This window comes from Barbus barbus (genome assembly GCF_936440315.1).
Source record: "Barbus barbus genome assembly, chromosome: 25".
NCBI lineage: Eukaryota > Metazoa > Chordata > Actinopteri > Cypriniformes > Cyprinidae > Barbus > Barbus barbus.
The window spans coordinates 26,889,868-26,909,300 of NC_136753.1; the positions used below are offsets into that span (position 1 = coordinate 26,889,868).

Sequence of the window (19,433 nt, forward strand, 5' to 3'; positions counted from 1 at the left end):
GCCATTGGGGGTCTTGGCCAAGCGTCTCACAAGCATATTCACAGGATATTTAATGGACTTGTACAGTTTGCACGTAAACAGTTCCAAGTTTTTCAGTCCATCCATGCTGCCAAATGTGCCGAGCGGCCAAGAAAATATGGAAGAATTCTGAATTTACAGCTTTGATGTGTTTCCTGCCTGGTGTGACAGAGGAGAGAAATGACAAGGGAGTGTGTGTGAGACTCCAATGAACAAAAATGGGAGGAGAAAAGGAGAGAGAGTGAGAAAAGTTAAAGCCAACGAGGGAGCATTGTGAGACCAGCTCAGTACAGGATGAGAGAAGTAGGAGAAAGCTAGCTTCATTTGATGCATTCAGTCACTTTGTACAAGCAGCTTCTCAGAATCAGGTGTCATTTCTGGCTGCTGGAGAAACACACGCTATCAGGAGTCAACAGACATCTGCTGCTGCTGCAACACACACACACACATGCACGCTACTGCAGAGATGAGCACAAATGTGCGTTTGCTTAGTTGTCAGATGTAACCCGGCTCTGGAATAGAAGAGCTCTGAAGCAGGTAGGATGAACTTTTTCATGTGTGTGCATGTGAAGTTCGAGTTGTTCTGCTTTGTTTTCACTCTTCAGCCAGAAAGAACAGCTGTTTTTCAACAGAAATGTGAACAATTATAGTGTTTTAGGAGTAAGACAAAAAGTAGACTGCTAAAATGCAAGGATGTGTGTCATTTTTTTGCATATTTACTAACTTACTAACATTTTTACTAGTGCATAGCATGTGTTTGGGGCTGGACTGTTTGGCAAACCAATGGCAAACCTGTCTGAAAACAATCATTTTGTGAACACATGGACCTTGTTTTCTTTCTTAAAGCATGTTTCTGGTGTTATTATGAACTATTTATGAGTGTCAGTGGCATGTCAGCTATAAAAAACACCTGGGTCAAGGCTGTCAGGATCTCACACGCTGCCCTGCGTTTCTTTTTCGCTAAATTAACCCTAAACACACGTTTTTGTGTATCAGCGGTCATCTGTGGCATATGGACAGGGATGAGGTTCGCTGCACAGGTTGGCTGAAAGAAAAACACCTTTGGCTATAAGTTGGACACTCTTTTCTCTCAGTCTAGGGTTGGTGTTTATTTTTACAGCTGCTGGCACGTGTTCTTGGAAAACTGGCAAGTAATAATAGATCTCTAAGCTATTGGGAGAGAGAGACAGGGATGTATTCAGGTGATTAGTCTTCGGAAGAATACAAAATGAACAGATGTGTAGATAGATAGATAGATAGATAGATAGATAGATAGATAGATAGATAGATAGATAGATAGATAGATAGATAGATAGATAGATCGATATAGATAGATAGATAGATAGATCCATAAGTTCAAATCTGATTATTACTTAAACCTCAGTCTGTAACAAACAGAAATGCACCGATGTTGAGTTGAATGCATTTTGGACATTAGATTTAGCGTCAGGTTAACACATAATGTCTCATGGCAATATTTTCAGAACATATTTTAACATTTATTCTGGTGCAATGTCTTGCCTCATAGACTCCCATCATAAGTGCATTACTGTAAGCACGTTTTTGTTTGTTTTTATGAACTGAGTGAAGAGTTGAAATTATTTGGGCTTAACTTGCAACACCGTTTTAAAGGAAAATCTTCTTTAAAGGCAATGAAAGAGGCCGCGAGCGTTTCCATGAAGACAAATGATGTTTAATGGAGTTCTTTGTCATGCTTTAATGCAAACCAGTGGTTGTGGAAAAAACCTTCAGACAGGTTCCACTGCCCTCGAAGAATGAGTTCACAGAGAGGCTCCTTGTGTTTTTCAATTTACACTCCTTCTCAGTTCTGCTTTGCTCATCCCCCCATTCTCCTCTCTCTCTCTCTCTCTCTCTCTCTCTCTCTCTCCCTGATGCCCCTCTGCGGGAATCTGAAACTCAATTCTCCATTACAAGACTGGCCCAAACCGTGAGACTATGAAAATCGAGCCATCCCAAAATGCAGATTCTCTCTCTCTCTCTCTCAATCTCTTTTGTTTCTTGCTTTTGTCTCCTTTCATTGGCTTTGTTTCCTTTTGAATGGATACAACACCCTTAGAAGGAATCTGGGAATCTAGAATTCCAATTAAAAACTCCAGTTGCTCATGTAAAGGCAAATACTTTGACAGCCATTAATGGCAGTGTTATATATGATTGTCATGTTAAATCAAGAAACTTGTCAAAGATTTGAAGATGTGCCAGCTATGCTCATGTTCTATATCAGAGAGTGTGGCAGGTTTGCATTTGGTCACTTTAAATATGGAAATAAGGCAAGAACAAGCTACATCTTTTTATTTTATACAAGCATTCATGAATCAACTGTTTTCAGATCAATTGTTATGATACAATTTTTAAGTAGTATTACTACTATACTACTAATATGGTATTTAATAAACTAAAAAATATTAACAGAATATTAAATAATACTAATTATAATAGTGATGAATTGTTATATTTTTACTACTAACAAAATAAATTCATTAATAAATATAAATTAATTATCATAAATTATAAATTATTATTAATATATATATATATATATATATACATATTAATAATATGATTATTATTAATGATTAATAATATAAAATAATATTTAAGTAACTTCTAATAATAGTAACACAACATCAACAACCAAATATTTTATTATTATTAATAAAAACATGCTAAAATGTTTACTACTTGTAATAAAAAATAATAATAAATAACAAAAATGAAAATACAAATTAAATAAACTTAAAACTATTATAACATATTATTATTAGTAGTATCATTTACTGCCACTAATATTAATTTATTAATAATTATAAAAATAAGCATTACTATTAATTATATAATTACAAATAATTATATAAAACAATTATTTTAAATAACTTCTAACAATGACAAGTTAAAATAATAAATAATTATATTAATAGTATTAATAAATGTTTGCTCCTATAATAATGATGATACTAATAATGAATAATTAATTACAAAATTATTGTGAAATATTTTTAACAAAATACATTTTAATATCTTTGTATCTTATTGGTACAATGATGGTTTAGCAGGTAACCATGGCACATTTGGTATTTTGTTTTATGTGACCCAAGCACAATACTGACAAAAATATGAAAGGAGTACATTGTTATGGTAAATGCATGACTATTTGACCTGTCTGTACTATGAACATTGCACTGGAAGACAAGAATCTAATTTTCTGCGTTTGATTAGTTGCGTTTGTAAGAATGTGTAAGAACAGCCACTGCTTCTTCAACATCTGTGTGAGTTGGTGGGGCTTTCCCAAGAAATGATCATCTTAGAACTCAAACTGTCTTCGGTGTCGCCCGTGAGAATTGAACACACCCGTTTAATCTAATTTGAGCCCTCAACATAAAACTTCTAATTCATCAAATGCTTGGTAAATCCATTGCCTTCCTGTTCTGGAAACAGAAACTATACAAAGATTCCCATTTCATTACGGTAAAAAACTCTTCCATCCTGTTTATATACGACCATATGTGTATATAGAATCATGTCTCACACTATCTACACTCATGCACATAGACGACAACTCCAAAAGTCAGCTGGTGGTCTGCTTCAGATAACACACGACCAGCCACAAAAACACGAGTTACTATCTGTCTGAAACCTTTATCACCGACACACCAGCTCAATCAGGAAAGCATGGGGCTAGTTCACCAAAAACCATAAAAATTGAGTATATAATACTAAATACAATTCATAGATATTGGGATGCACGATTGTGCATATTTCATTCCTCATATGCCATCAGGGGTAAGCCGTTCTCATTTCTGTTACATACATTAATGCCAAGCAGGAGAGGTGCAAGTTGAGACGTTCTTCTTCAATCAGATATGAAATATAATTTCCAAATGTTTATATTACATACAAAGGTACTGGAATGTGAGCAGACTGCATTATTAAAAGGTGTGGCATGGGTGCATATAGAAAGAGACCGGGTATGTACGAGACAAGCAAGAGAAACAGTGTTTTCATAACATTGACTTCAGTGGTGGTACACCCTGCTGAGATACCCACATATCCAATACGCTCTCATCCCCGATAAACTCACTCCATCTCTGCAATGCTTTATTCGTTTACACAAGAAAAACAAAAGGAGAGAAGTGTAGGAAGTGCAGAAAAAGGAGGGATTTGCACTTCAAACATGCAGCCAAAAGTACAACCGCTCTGGTGAAGGAACTTAAAGCGAGGTGGACCCAGGTGGACCCAAGCCAGAGCGGAAAGCCCCACTTTGTAAAAACACACCACCACAAGTAGATCCATCCGCAAGAACGATGGGATACTAATTGTGAGGACGGTCAGAGAGGTCACATGACGATAGCAGCAGTCAAGGAGGTTTCAAAAGTTTCTTCATTGATTATCTATAAGATCTTAGCTTTATTGGTTATCTATAAGATGCCCCTGCTTAGCTCTGTACAAAACTACACAGTTTCAAAATCCAGGTTGGGTTTAGTCATGTCTACCTACCAGACACCAATCAGACACGTTAGCCATATATGGATGCTAAATACAGCCCTGACAGATTTTCAACAAATAAACACACACAATACTGTCTTGCTCACAGCAATCATTATATAGCCTGGCATATAATTGTCTTGAAATTTGCAGAGTTTTTTTTTTTTTTTTTTAAAGCCAGCCTAAACTGGTTTTAGCTTTAAATACAGCTGATAGCCTGACTTGACCAGGTTAGGAGACCAGCAAATCAGCTTAGGCTGATTTAAACATTTTTTCAGCATTAAAAAGTGGTTCTTTGACTTGTAGTTCTATTAATATGCTAAAAACATTCATAGATAAATGGTCAGATAAAGTGACACTAAATAAATTATACCATTTTTAAAGTACTGTTTTATTGTGGTACAGCAATAATAATAATAATAAAATTTATGAATTCAAATATTAAATAATAATAATAATAATAATATTACAGTAATAATGATAAAAAAGTTATTTAAAGTTGAATTATGTAGAAAATTTATTCTTTTAAATTTTAATAATAATAATTAAAACAAAACTTAAAATGATTTAAAAAATGACTACTTACAATAATTTTTAATAAAATTTTTATTATAAGTAGTATTTTTTATTATTATTTACTTTATAGTAATTAATAATGAATACAATTAATAAATTATTACTTTAACTTAGTGCCATCAGTATGCCAAATCGTTTGTCTTTAAATTTAAAACACCATCATAAAAAAAAGATAAATAAAACATTAGTCAAACGCACTCATTGTAGCAAGTCTTTATTATTGCTCATACTAAAAGTAACCTTCAGTGCATAAATTTCCTAGCAAGCTTGGAATTTTGCACTTGCATTTTCTTCTGCAACTGTGATGAATTACTTTCAATTTAATAACACATTAAATCGGCATAAAAATAATATTTGAGAACTGTAAATTGTGACCTTAAAACCAAAGACCAAGTCTGACTTTTTGAAAAATGACATGACTTGGAAGTGCATTAGGAACATCTCTGTAAACTATTACAGCGTAAAGAAAAAGAAGGATACTGAAAGAGAGAGAGAAACAAGTACAGACAGAGAGCGAAGAGTAATTACACTGACACTGTTCATGGCCTGCTTTACTGACTGGCCTCTCACACACACTTAAACCCATATGGCACACACAACAGGATGTACAGCCCCTCAAAGCTCTGGGATCTATTAAAACTCGACTCACATGCAGCCCGAGTAAAAAATAAATAAATAAAATACAAGATGCCTTAATTGAACCTTTTGTTGGCATTCCAACTGTCTGCTTTGAGGACTCTCTCGCACTTTCAAGTGGTCACTGGTTCGCCACTGAGATGCAAGGTAGTCATTTGGATTTGTTTATATGCAAAAAGCAGAGCTGAAGACATTCAGGGTTTTAACCATGGGATATATTTCCTCTGTTAATCACATAATTCATGAGATCTGAAAGCACTCATGCTGTTCTGCATTTGAGGACAGTCATTTTTGTCTGTGAAGTGCAAACCTTGACAAAGTCTCAAAACACGACAAAAACCAACTAAACAATTGAAGATTTGTATTTTTGCTTCGGTATTTGGGAGCGGGTTGGATTGTAGCGTGGTAGAAGACGAGTTAATAGACGAGGGGTAATATGATCATATTTTCTTGACCTGGTAAGAACTCTAGCCGCTGCATTTTGGACTATCTGTAGCTTGTTTATTGAAGATGCAGGATACCACCTAGCAGTGCATTACAATAGTCCAGTCTAGAGGTCATGAATGCATGAACTAGCTTTTCTGCATCAGAAACCGGTAGCATGTTTCGAAGCTTGGCAATGTTTCTAAGATGGAAGAATGCTGTTTTTGTAACATGGGAAATATGATTTTCAAAGGACAAGTTGCTGTTTAATATAACACCCAGATTTTTGACTTTAGAGGACATAACAGTGCATCCGTCTAATTGCAAATTGTAATCCAAGAGATTCTGTGTACTGTTTTTTGGTCCAATAAGTAATATCTCTGTCTTATCTGAATTTAATAGGAGGAAATTATTGGTCATCCAATCTTTTACATTTTTTACACAATCTATTAGCTTAGATAGTTGAGAAGTTTCATCTGGTCTTGTTGAGATATATAGTTGAGTATCATCAGCATAACTATGAAAACTAATCCCAAATTTTCTAATAATATTACCAAGAGGCAACATGTATATTGAAAATAGCAGAGGACCTAGGACAGATCCTTGTGGTACTCCATACTTTACTGGTGATAATTGAGATGACTCCCCATTTAAATGAACAAAGTGGTAGCGATCGGACAGGTAGGATCTAAACCATCTTAAAGCCTGCCCTTGAATACCAGTATAGTTTTGTAATCGATCTATGAGTATATCATGGTCTATAGTGTCGAACGCAGCACTAAGATCAAGTAATACTAGCAATGAGATGCAGCCTTGGTCTGAAGCAAGAAGCAAGTCATTTGTAATTTTAACAAATGCAGTTTCTGTACTATGGTGAGGCCTGAAACCTGACTGAAATTCTTCATAGAGATCATTTTTTTGCAAGAAGGAGCACAATTGAGCAGACACAACTTTTTCTAAACTTTTAGACATAAACGGAAGATTTGAAATGGGTCTGTAATTTGCCAGTTCATTAGAATCTAGTTGTGGTTTCTTAATAAGAGTCGTAATAACCGCCAGCTTGAATGGTTTTGGGACGTGACCTAAAGATAACGATGAGTTAATAATATTGAGAAGCAGTTCTTCTGCTGCAGGTAACAACTCTTTCAGTAGTTTAGTGGGTACAGGATCTAATAAACATGTTGTTGGTTTAGATGCACTGATAAGTTTATTTAGCTCTTCCTGTCCTATAGTTGTAAAGCACTGCAGTTTTTCTTTGGGTGCGATGAATGAAGCTGAAATACTAGACGCAGTAGAATCTGCATTTGATATTGTATTTCTGATGTTATCTATTTTGTCAGTAAAGAAATTCATAAAGTCATTACTATTAAACTGTGAGGGAATGTTTAGATCGGGTGGCGTGTGTTTATTTGTTAATCTAGCCACTGTGCTAAACAAGAACCTTGGATTGTTTTGGTTATTATCTATGAGTTTGTGGATATGCTCTGCTCTGGCAGCTTTTAGAGCCTGTCTATAGCTGGAAATACTGTTTTTCCACGCAATTCTAAAAACTTCCAAGTTAGTTTTTCTCCATTTGCGCTCAAGATTACGAGTTTCTTTCTTGAGAGAATGGGTATTAACTGTTGTACCATGGCGCAGTACGTTTTTCTCTAACCTTTTTCAATTTGAGGGGGGCAACAGCTTCTAATGTATTAGAGAAGATGGTGCCCATGTTGCTTGTCATTTCGTCTAGTTCAGGTGTATTTATGGGTACACAGAGCAGTTGAGATAAATCAGGCAGGTTATTTGTGAATCTGTCTTTGGTGGCTGGAACAATAGTTCTGCCCGGACGATAACGCGGAGCCATATAACTAATATCAGTAATACACAGCATGCACGATACAAGGAAATAATCAGTAACATCATCACTTTGAGGTACGATATCTATATCGGTAAGATCAATTCCATGCGATATAATTAAATCTAGCGTATGATTAAAACGATGAGTGGGCCCGGTGACGTTTTGCTTGACTCCAAAAGAGTTAATTAGGTCAGTAAACGCAAGTCTTAACGCATCATTTGTATTATCAACGTGAATGTTAAAATCTCCGACAATTAGCACTTTATCAACATTAACTAATAGATCTGAGAGGAAATCTGCAAATTCTTTTAGGAAATCTGTATATAGCCCTGGCTGTCTATACACAGTAGTCAGAGCAAGAGACAGGAGAGATTTATTTTGTATATCTAACAGTGTAACATTAAGCAGAAGTATTTTGAATGAGTTAAACCTCCTGTATCCTGTTTTCTGAGTAACATTGAGTATATCACTATATATTGTTGCCACACCGCCGCCACGACCAGTCTGACGAGGCTCATGTTTATAACAGTAGCTTGGTGGAGTAGACTCATTTAGACCAAAATATTCATGGGACACAAATGTTTGTGCATGTATACTGAATAAGTTACAGTCAAATGTTTGCTCAATTAAAACATGCTATTCAGGTAGTATCGTAGTCCAGCAATGTTGACAGTTTAATGAGCCAGATTCTCTTCAAACTGTTGTTTTACAATGCAGTAGTTGACCTGCAAAGAGAGAACTAACCATAGAACAAGACAACACAAGTTAATTTTCTCTATAGCACACCTTGTGGAAAAGCTGAGAATGCAACACACATTTGTGTTTGATTATTAACTGTTTTCTGAAGTATGAAGTGTTATGGACTTAAGCCTTTCATGCAAAAATAAAGATTCAAATGTAACTGAAAACAGCAGACATTTCATTTAAAAAGGGCCAACAATATATCTTTGATCTAGCATGAAAATCATTTTTGAAAACTATTGGTAAAGGATGTGGCTATACGCAACATTAAACCCTTGTTGACCTGGTAACAGTTTACAGAACAAACCATCCTGTCACAAAACCTTCCACCTAAATCTGGTGTACATCTGCTGTATAATCCAAAACCTCATAGATAGTTTGGATTGGACAGCTGCTTCTCAATTCTCTTGCCTAGTTAATGCCATCCAAGAAAACGTTCAAGCCAATGTTCAGTCTTCACCAGAAACCAGCCAAGGAGGTGAAGGAGTTCAAAGTGGTTTAGGTAAAATGGAGACAATGCCTCATAGAGAAATACTGGATGAAATGTTAGCCCACATCCTCTGGCAACAAGCTCCAATTGGCTGAAAGCTTTTTTATTTTAGTATTTTTCTGTGTTGTTATAGTAACACAGAGCACAGTCTTCATATTACTGGACAAAATAATCCATAGACTGGACTGAAATAATACAAAACTTTCAGTTTCTAAGCTACTATTCAGAGAAGATTTAGAAGTCTATAGTGACCTTAAACTCTCGAGACGCTAACCAATTTTGTGGCTGTCGTAATCTGCCAAATGGGCTCAGATACCAAATCCATGCTTTACTCCTGGTAGTTAACCAGCTCCACAAAGCATATGGAAAAACGTCTGTCTAGTCTCAACTCTTGCATGCTCTTTTTAAGTAACACGAAACATCACATAAGTACACCCTTAAGAAAACTATTAGACTTATTGTCGATACATGAAAATCCCCTTATGTGCATGAAAGCTAAGCTTAAAAACTTGCTAACAAACCATCTAGAGGGTTGTTTGCATGTAGACAACCTTGGTTAACTGCTATTACCAACTCTGGGGTTTTATATTCCTAGATTCACTTGGGTGAGAAAAACAGCCCCATAAATAATGCTAATCATGAGCTAGGCGATCATTCAGTATTACTATCATGAGAATACATAGGAACCTCTTTTGGCATAGTGGAAATATGGGACAGAAATCAGGAACTGATTACTGAGAGACAAGGTCATGAATCATCATAGGACTAAACGAAGGAAAAAGGGGAAGATGCAACATCTGGCAAAAACATTCCACTCAACCACCAAACATATCAAACAGTCCTTAATATAAAAATCATCTCCATTAGCCACGAACATGCAAAGTTTTGCCACAGTTTGGGTTTAAGGAGGATATTTGAGCAAGTTTGTTGTAATAGTGAAACATGTGGTTTTAGGTTACCAAATTAACACAGGTTTACAACTTTCCCACATTCTTACACACTCTCAAGTGCCTTCAACTAATGACTGTTAACATTTATGCTTGTGCATGTTTGAAAGAAAGAGAAGATTAAGAAAAGATGGAAAAAACGATTAAAAAAGTTGTGAAAATTGCACAGTGTGACCTTGTTATTGTTTATAGGCATTCAAACATTTAATTGTGTCTGGTAATTATCACGAACACATGCATAGGTCACAAAATCTATTTTGTTATATTGATAAAAAATGATTGTATTTTATCTTATTTTTTTATGACATTATTATATTAAAATTACATTTTACATAAAAAAGTACCTAAATAATATTTAAGATTATATATTTAATCTTAAATATTATTATTGCTTAAGATTATATTTTATAAATATTTAAATATGTATTTATAGTAATATAATAACAAAAAATAATATGGAAGTAAAAGGAAATAAATAAAAAATGTCAGAGTTTGTAGGTATCTAATGCCAAATACCTTCTAAAGGTGGAACAGAAGCGCTTCTGAAGTGGCATTTAGGTGTCTTTACACACTGTTTAATGCTGTTCAGAGGTGGAATAAATGCATTTACATGGCAGTTACAAGTGTATACTTTTACACTAGCATAATTTAATCTGGCTTTTGTGCAACATTGCGCCTTCACACTGCATTTGAGCAGGCACAGAGCAGCCTTAACTCTGCATAAAGACACCTTAAATTAGACATTTTAAAAGCAGCCCACAATGATATTTTACAATTAAATGAATGAGTACATACAAATACCTATGAATACTAATGCAATCATGCTGAACTGTGAGTGAAAGCACATGAGTATGAGTAGAGGCCTCTGGGGTCGCAGTGTTATGCAGTGGAAAAAAGCATTCTCAACACTTACATCTGACCTCTCAGTGATTTATATGGCCTTCCTGAAGCATACACTCTCAGTCACTCATATATCACACACAACAACATATATATCATTTAGGAGCAGAGGGGCCAAACATCCCTCAAGAAAACATAAACAAAGCCACGTGAACAGACGACCCTGTTTCCTTTCACATGGACATGTTTTCTGTCTTTATTCACTTCATGCTGATTTTACAGGTGTAGCTAAGTTAGTGTACTGGTTAAAAAATGAAGACACTATATAGAAATGACTGAGAACATATTGTTTACAAGGTGCATATGCGTATATTTGAACATAAAATAAAATAAGTCGCATTTCATGCCAAAGTTTGAAAACAATCGATGAAGACACGTTTACAGTAGTATATGGTCATTGATTCAATCAAATACTGTCTAGATTGAGTAAACCTGGAATTTCCACCTACCTTCAACTCAAGCAATCTAGCTTTGCCAAGTTTATGCCATATAGACCACAAGACTTTGGCGCATGTGCACTATAACTACACCTGACCAGCAGAGGACAGAACAGAGATCAGCTGAAATTAAATCACCTAACAAAGCTGAACAAAGTCGATAGAAATCTTCTTACCTCCTCTCACCGTGAATCTTCATACTGTACTTACTTCAAAAACAGTAGTATGGCAGTATGCTTTTATAAGCACAGCACGATTTTGCTTAGCTGTGAAGCCATTAACTAAAATATGTAAACACGGGAATGCAAATGGCTTTGGTCAAACCATTTTATGAGGTCTTCAAATGTAATCAAGCAGAATATATGCCTTAACACTCCATAACTTGATACTGACCCTCATTTTAAGCTTTTATGTTGAGCGTAACAAGATTTAGCTTCTGCATCCGGACTAGTAAACTGGATTTTAGTAGTATGTATGCATTATATGACGATTATATTGCTATGCTCCCTTCTTGTGGTAGGTCTGTACTTAAAAAACAAAAAATAATGTTTTGTGATATCTATTTTCCCAAAGCAATCCTCTTTCTATACTCCTCGCTCTGCACTCACATGCTGCTCTCTTTTTCATTACTGCAATGAAAACATGTTTCTGTCATCTAATATGGCCAAACTCGGAGCATGTGTAATGTGTGTGTTCTCATAATAACTTACAAGATTGATGTGTGTAACTACCCTATAAATCTGCACAAGATCCCTGAAACTCGAGCTTATTTAGCATGTTTGCTCATTCGTGACCTGCATATAGTGCCTAATGAGTCTTCTAAACAGCTAGAGGAAGAAAAGCTTACATATTCTCAAGAATAGTTGCTAAGGTGTTCTACAATAAGGGTCTTTGAGCATGTTTGTATGCATTAGGTTGTTGTGAGTAGCTGCTACAGCAGTTGTTGGTTGCCAAGGTATTATGAGTGGTTCTGAGTGGTTTTTAGGATGTGGATGCTAGAGTATTGTGGGTAGCAGCAAATGCATTGGTATGCGATTGCTAAGGCATCCTGATAGATTTTTTATACATTTCTATGCAGCTGTTAAGTTCTTTTGGGTGGTTGCTAGGTGTTTATTTATCAGAACCATGTGATATTCTCTATGATATTCTAAAGCATGGCTCAATGGAATACAAATCTACAATGTTTTTCCATCTATTGTATCATCTGACAGGCAAAAACCATTAAGCAGAACATCTCCTTTCAAACATCAGGACAACATGAAGTATCGTTATTGTAATTTTTACATTTAAGGGTCCCAAACCCCAAGTATGAACAATAGTTAGTGATCTTTGCCTTAGTAAGCACCACATAAAATTCCCATCAGCCCTGCTTTGTGGTTTGTGTTGGTATTGGGTAATAATATTTTAAACGGCAGAATAAAGGTGACGAATTTTCACAAGAAAGCTTCAAATCAACATTATTTAATTAATATTCTGAGTGCTGTCATCCATGGCTTTGTTCCAGTATGGATTGATGGGGTGTTGTGTTTGTTTTTGGGTGTGTATGAGCTCGATGTGGTTCGCACTGAGGGGGGCAGAGTTCATTTACAGCCGAGACCCCCTGAGATCTCTTTGCGTGAACGTTATTTAAGAGTGACGTCTATGACTCAGGCGCTATTCAGCAGAGATTCGGTTCCAGATAACAGCAGAATCATAAACCATGAAAAACAAAAGGCAGAACGAAAATTGTGCAATCAAGGAGCTCACGAATCACTCTTAATACACAACATACGGTAGAGTTCACATAAATGCACATGGAAATGCTTTCGAATTTCTCATGTTAGAGACTCTTTGGAGAAAGACTCTGGTATTCAAGCAATGGCCTGACCCTGACTAAACTACATACCAAGCTGGTTCCTGTCTGTAATGCATGGATATTTGGATTTTAGGTCTGTTTCTTGTTATGACTAAGTTCTATGCAATGCGCAATGTGATAAATCTTAAATAAATTCTGTTAATGCATATTGATGGTTGCAGTCTATTTGTGCACAGACCATCAAGGTTGAACTCCCAACTGGGTCATGGAAATAGGCAGCTTACATACAGGCATGTTAATGAGTGTCATTAAAAACTCATTTCTATTTCAAACATTTATGAGAGAAGATGCTGGGGGACTTCAAAAGATGCTGAGACTCGAGTTTCATATGGGTTGTCTCACATGATGTGGTAGTTTCATGGTTAAGCATCTAGACTAATGATCTTAAAGGGATATTTTACCCAAAAAATTAAAACTGTCGTCATTTGTTCAGCCTCATGTCGTTTCTTCAGAGCAACACAAAACCTGATATTTTGTTTTTTAATTCATACAATGAGAGTCAGTGGGGTCACCTGATGTTTGGATTTTCTGGATTCACAGAAGAAAGTCATAAAGGTTTGGCTATATTTGGCTGATGTTTTTGTGTTACAGAGTTTATAAAAAATAACTGCTAAAATACCTGGTTTTCACTGAATTACCTGTAAAACTACAGAAGTTTTCATATCAAATGACATATGTTATGTCCTGTTCCGTCCTACAAAATCCATCCCACCAAAATGACCTAGACTGTGAACCTTCCCCCCTTCGATGCCATCATTACCCAGTGCTTTTCTTGATCCACAACTTTGTGTGCTCTGGACTAGCTATCTGTTCCCTTTGGCGTGAAATCCCATGAGTCCCCTGTACAAATGATCGATGGCAATCAGGCGGTTTCCAGGAAGATTCACATACTTGACTGCTTAGTGTTATCGGTAAGTGTTAACGCATATGCCATGTCCAATTATCCCACATGGCTGCAAAAATTCAAGCCAAATTTTTCTGTGTTTTTGGAATGACAGCAATCATACTCTGAATCACGGTTCAAGCCAGTCAATCCACAATACCTCCCCTCCACACCCTTCTGTTTTTCTTTCTCCTGCCAAAAAACAAATGGAAAAAAAGTTTTAGTATGGCAGTTTCTCATGCTAGACATGATCCTTGTACTAATATTTTGATTGGCCAGATTTCAGAAGCCTTACTGCGCATCCCACTGAGAATGATGTGTGTGTGCATATCAATAAATAAATGCATATTCACTATGGGCACAGAACTAGAGATTTCATTTGCAAATAAGTGGATTATTATTCTTATCAAAGAAATGTATGACTGAAGCTTGTCAGTCTTAAAGGAAGAGTTAACCCAAAATGAAACATTGACATTATTGTACTCACCAGCATGTTGCTTCAAACTCATATGACTTTGACATGAGGGTGAGTATGATGACAGAATTTTCTTTTTGCTTGAATTATCCCTTTAACTGTTTGTGTAAATTTCATTAAAATGGTGTTATAATCTATTGTTATGGATCTGTTAACACGTAAACCCAAACATTTACAAGATTCCCTCTTCTACTCTGGACGCACACATTGTGTCTGGTGTTTATGTCCTCAAGGATGTAGTGAATTCCTCAGTTTTCTTTGCATTTGGATGCCCACAGCTACTTTTGGAGAATGAAATTAGTTTTTTGCATGGTTTAGGGAAAAATAATCCAAAACACAGATGGACTGTGTTAATTACAACATTATGCTGTTTTTGGTTAACCTCAGCGCCACTTGCTCAAAGGAGGTTCAACATTTCAACACTTGTGTTTCATGGCATATTAACAACAGCATTCTTTTGAATTACTTTTTGTGAAGCACACAGACAGCCTCTGCATTTTCTCAATCATGACACTATCATGTCCAAAAAACCTGGTATTAGTACCATGCCCAAAACTGCAACATTTGTGTGACAGAAATAAACAATCGTAAAACTTGTTGATAAGATGTGCTATCACTTTTCTAAGCGTTACACTTATTATAATTGCCTGGCAGCTGATAAGTTTGCTCCACCAAATACTGCAAAAAACACTGGTTGTTTCGTTACTGGGCTATCGATGCTATCAGTCAAATTCGATGACAGGAGATCATTTTTTTTATTAATATAAACTGTAACTTATTTTAACGTGCAGTTGTAGATTCAACAGCGGCCTGTAAAAACGCGTTGCAGCAAACTAGCTAGTTATTGGGAGATATTGAAGCATATGGAGATCATTTTAATAAATATTCAGATTAACTGGAAACCTATATTTTTATCTAGCCCTAGAAAAAAAATAATAGACTTAAATTGAGTGAGGGGCCCATCTAATAAAATTGAGGTTTGTCAATGCGAAGGTCCAACGTCAAGCCAACTTAATGCCAGTCTATAGTTATGGCAGCAATTTTTGTTTTGTTTGTTTGTTTTTTTTTTAGAGACAAACACCACTCATTTTCATCGGAAAAATGAAAAACGTACTCTTCACTCTTTTAAATTTTCCTTCCCTGTTGAAAATAATCTGACATATGCTGGTTAGGTATGTTTTGAAGCATAGCTGCTGGTTTAAGATGGTAACTAGTCATGATCTGGTTTAACCTGGTCCTTAGCTGGTCATGTGCTGGTCCTAAGCAACTATCTCCTGCTCAGGACCAGTTTAGGGCCAGCACGTGACCAGCTTAAACCAGCAGCCATGCTTCAAAACATACCTAACCTGCAAATGCTGTTATTTTCAACAGGGTTAACTGCACGTTGTCATAGTGATAGCAGCTGTCATAACACGGTTTCCATGGTTCTCTGAAACCCCCTGCCCATCTACCCCCCACAGTTCTTCATCTACCCCACAGATCTCTCTCTTCCTCTTGTAGGAAAAGGAACACGAGTTACTGTCCTGTAGAGAATGATAACTGACTCAAGACATCTCTCTCTGTCTCTTTCCTGTCCTCTGTCTCTCCTCTTCATCCTGTCGTCCTCTCACTTTCTCCATTCTGTCTCTCTCTTGTGTGCCACTGTCAACAAAAACGTTTCCTTGAGCCAAACAGGTGCAAAAGTCATAAGTGAATTTAAAAGCCAATGGCTGTGAGGTAAAACTGCATTTGGACACTTAAGTCACATTTAAAAGTGTCATCTGCACTCAAATTCAAATGATCTGTTTGTATTTTTGTTTCTTAATTTGAAACAAATGCCAGATAATTTGTATATTTTGCAGTCTAATGCAATCAGTCTGCCCTTTTCACTGGAATATCCAACTATGGCAATTTCATTAAACATTACAAGGTCCAAAAAACTGCAAAAATGAAACATGCACAGATAAATATTTCACAGTAAGATCCATAACATGCATTAAGAAGATAGATAGGGTGAATTTTCATTTCGTGACACCTTTTAGTGTCTTTTTGGGGCCACTGTAGGTGTTTGGGGCGTCTGAGGAATGTTCAGAAACTTGTACAATAACAGAGGAGAGAGGAATTATGGGATGAGGAGATATGGAACAGAGACATGGACATTTGTCATTGAGGAGATTAAAGTAGCTGTCGTTGAAGTTGTAGCCGCTTAGTTGATAAATGAGAGAAATTCGTGAAGAGGAGCTTCATGTTTAACATGTTCATGTTCATCTTTTCTAGTTTTCAAGATCCTAACATGTTCTGAATGCCTTTTAACGCATTGTTTTGGAGTTGTGATTGGTTGTAGGCTATGACTCAAACTAAAAGCCAATTTCTAACAGTTTTTCTTGTGTTTGTGTGTGTTGTAGGTGGAGGCAAGATGTCAGTAAAGCTGAAGTTTGATTGTCCGGCTGACGGCGGGATGGTGCAGCGGAGCCGCTCCTTCACTGGAGTAAACACACTCGGTGGCCGGAGAAGGTAAGCAATTATGGTTTGTGTTTCAGAGAAGATGACGTGTTTCCTTGTGCGGCAAACTGCATTACTTGCTCTTTTATTAAGATAAATGTCCTCAAAGCAGTGGTCATAGAATCCCATGGAAAGCATGATTCTTGGTCTCTGGAATTTATGCTATGAGGACATCTCGGGGAGGTCTTTTTTTCAAAATTGAGCACAAAACATTTGGGACGAGTCTTGATCATTCCTGCAATAAAGCCATGCATGGTGTTATTGTTAACGAAAAGTAAAACTAGAAACTATACAAATAGTTTTTCAGTAATTGAAATAAATTAGAATTAGAAAAGTAGTTTCTCTTTTATAAAAGAAACAAAACAGTAAAGCTGAAACTATTTTTCTAAAAAAAAAAACTAAAATAAGAACAGCATTAAAATTACTAGAACTAAATCAGGGCCTGTATTCACAAAAAATGTTAAGGCCGAAAGTCGCTCATAACTTGCCGATTTAGGAGAAAATGTTTAAAATAGTGGGTGTGTCAGTCCTAAATTTAGGACTCCTAAATGATTGCTCTACGAGTATTTTTAGTGCTAAAACTAGCTCCTAAATCTGTGAAACGTTAGGAGTAGCGAAGAGGACTAAGAGGAGTCACTAAGACCAACTCACAACTATTCTAAAATGGCTGTAGCTGGCAATCTGCCTCAGAATATAAACATTTTAGAAACATTTGACGATAATGAGGTTTTAAAAAGGTATCACCTTTAGGGTTTGGAGGTTATCCCAACTCATCATTAACCAGTTGGGCAAGAAGTAACAGCTGTTCTTGCATCCAGTTTGGTTTTCTTTTACGTTTGGATGTCTTACTATCAGCCATGATTATTATGCTCTGTTAATTAAAAGGAGGTTTATATGCATATCCGCTATGATAAGCATACATGTAAGAGGCTGACAATTAGCTGAACATATACTTGTTTAATTAGTGACACTTAGCCTACATTTTTAAACCTTTATTTGGATATGGCAACATAACATTGTGCTCTACAATATTTCTATGAATAAATCTCTGACAGAGACCCCCCCCCCCCCCCCCCCCCCCATCAGCCAATCACTGTGTGCATAGTTAGTAAGCATGCTGACATCATCCGTAGCAACGAGGTAAACCCCGCCCCTTACTCATAGCTTAAGACTTCTCTCTATTCCTTAGTAAAAGTTTGTCGCAGCAGCTTTGTGGATAGGTAAACTCTTAGCTAAAATCGTTTAGTGCGATTCAGGAGAACTCTTAGTGGTAAGATAAAATGTTTTGTGAATACGGGCCCTGAAATGTAAATAAATTTGTATAGAAATATTCACAAAAAAAACATGAACTAATAAAACTGACAGAAGCACTATAGTGAAAATTTTAAAATAAAAACTTATTAGATTTTTTTAATAAATACTATCATAGTATATAAAAATACTAATATGACACTGGCAACAACATAAAAGCCCAGCAGGATAATTTCTACCTCTGGCATCTGACTGCTTGTTCCAGATAAATTTCAAGTACGGTTTTATTGTTTTAGTGCATTCTGGGCATCTAAATTCATCATCTTACCAATTGCCTTGACATTTTCCATAATTTATAGTATGTAGAACATTTCCAGACTTAGTAAAGTGAAACAAAAGAAATCCAAAACAGCATTTTAAAGCATCATAAGTATATTTCATTCAGTAATGAAAAGTATGGATGAAGTTCAAGTAATGTTATCTAATTAAAAATGACCTATTTTATTTAATATGTGTCTTTATGTACTTTTATGTATACTTATAGCAAACTCTAATCAGTCAATTAGGAGGCATAGGATATGGCCTTAGCAGGGAGCTCGCTATGGTTTTTCTTTGATTGCATATAGTTCTAATTCAGCATTCCACACAATTTGTAACGTAAACAAGCATAGGTTATTATGTAATGGCAGTAGTTATTTCAAGAACTAAAGGTCTTGAGAGGATGCACGGTTCAGATTCGAGTACAAGCATCATCTGAGCAGTGTGACAGCTTACATAAGTAAACACAGCTGTGTGTGTGTGTGTGCGTGCGTGCGTGCATGTGTGCAAGTTTTTATTTTATTTGTCACAATAACACTACATTCCTGCATTCCCATCCAAGTAAAAGATTGAAACTAAATGATTGCAGACAAAGGCCAAAACAACTTCAGAGGCAGATCCGTCTGCTTTCAGTTTGTAAACTCTTTATTGTAATGCAAAAG

The 19,433-nt window shown here is 36.0% G+C and overlaps 1 protein-coding gene across 4 annotated transcripts in view; it reads left to right on the forward strand.

Annotated features, from left to right (window-relative positions):
* Positions 1 to 291: 291 nt before the first annotated feature.
* LOC306845267 (RIPOR family member 3) overlaps positions 292 to 19,433 on the forward strand; it is a 37,755-nt gene continuing 18,613 nt past the window's right edge. For 2 of the 4 annotated variants that reach the window (XM_079377967.1, XM_079377969.1), the window contains exons 1-2: positions 305 to 555; positions 17,106 to 17,214. In XM_079377967.1, coding sequence (XP_079234093.1) covers positions 17,117 to 17,214 — 98 coding nt within the window. In that variant the 5' untranslated portion in view covers positions 305 to 555; positions 17,106 to 17,116. Of the gene's footprint in view, positions 556 to 17,105; positions 17,215 to 19,433 lie in introns of all 4 variants that reach the window. The other 2 variants (XM_079377968.1, XM_079377970.1) reach the window with 2 other exon arrangements.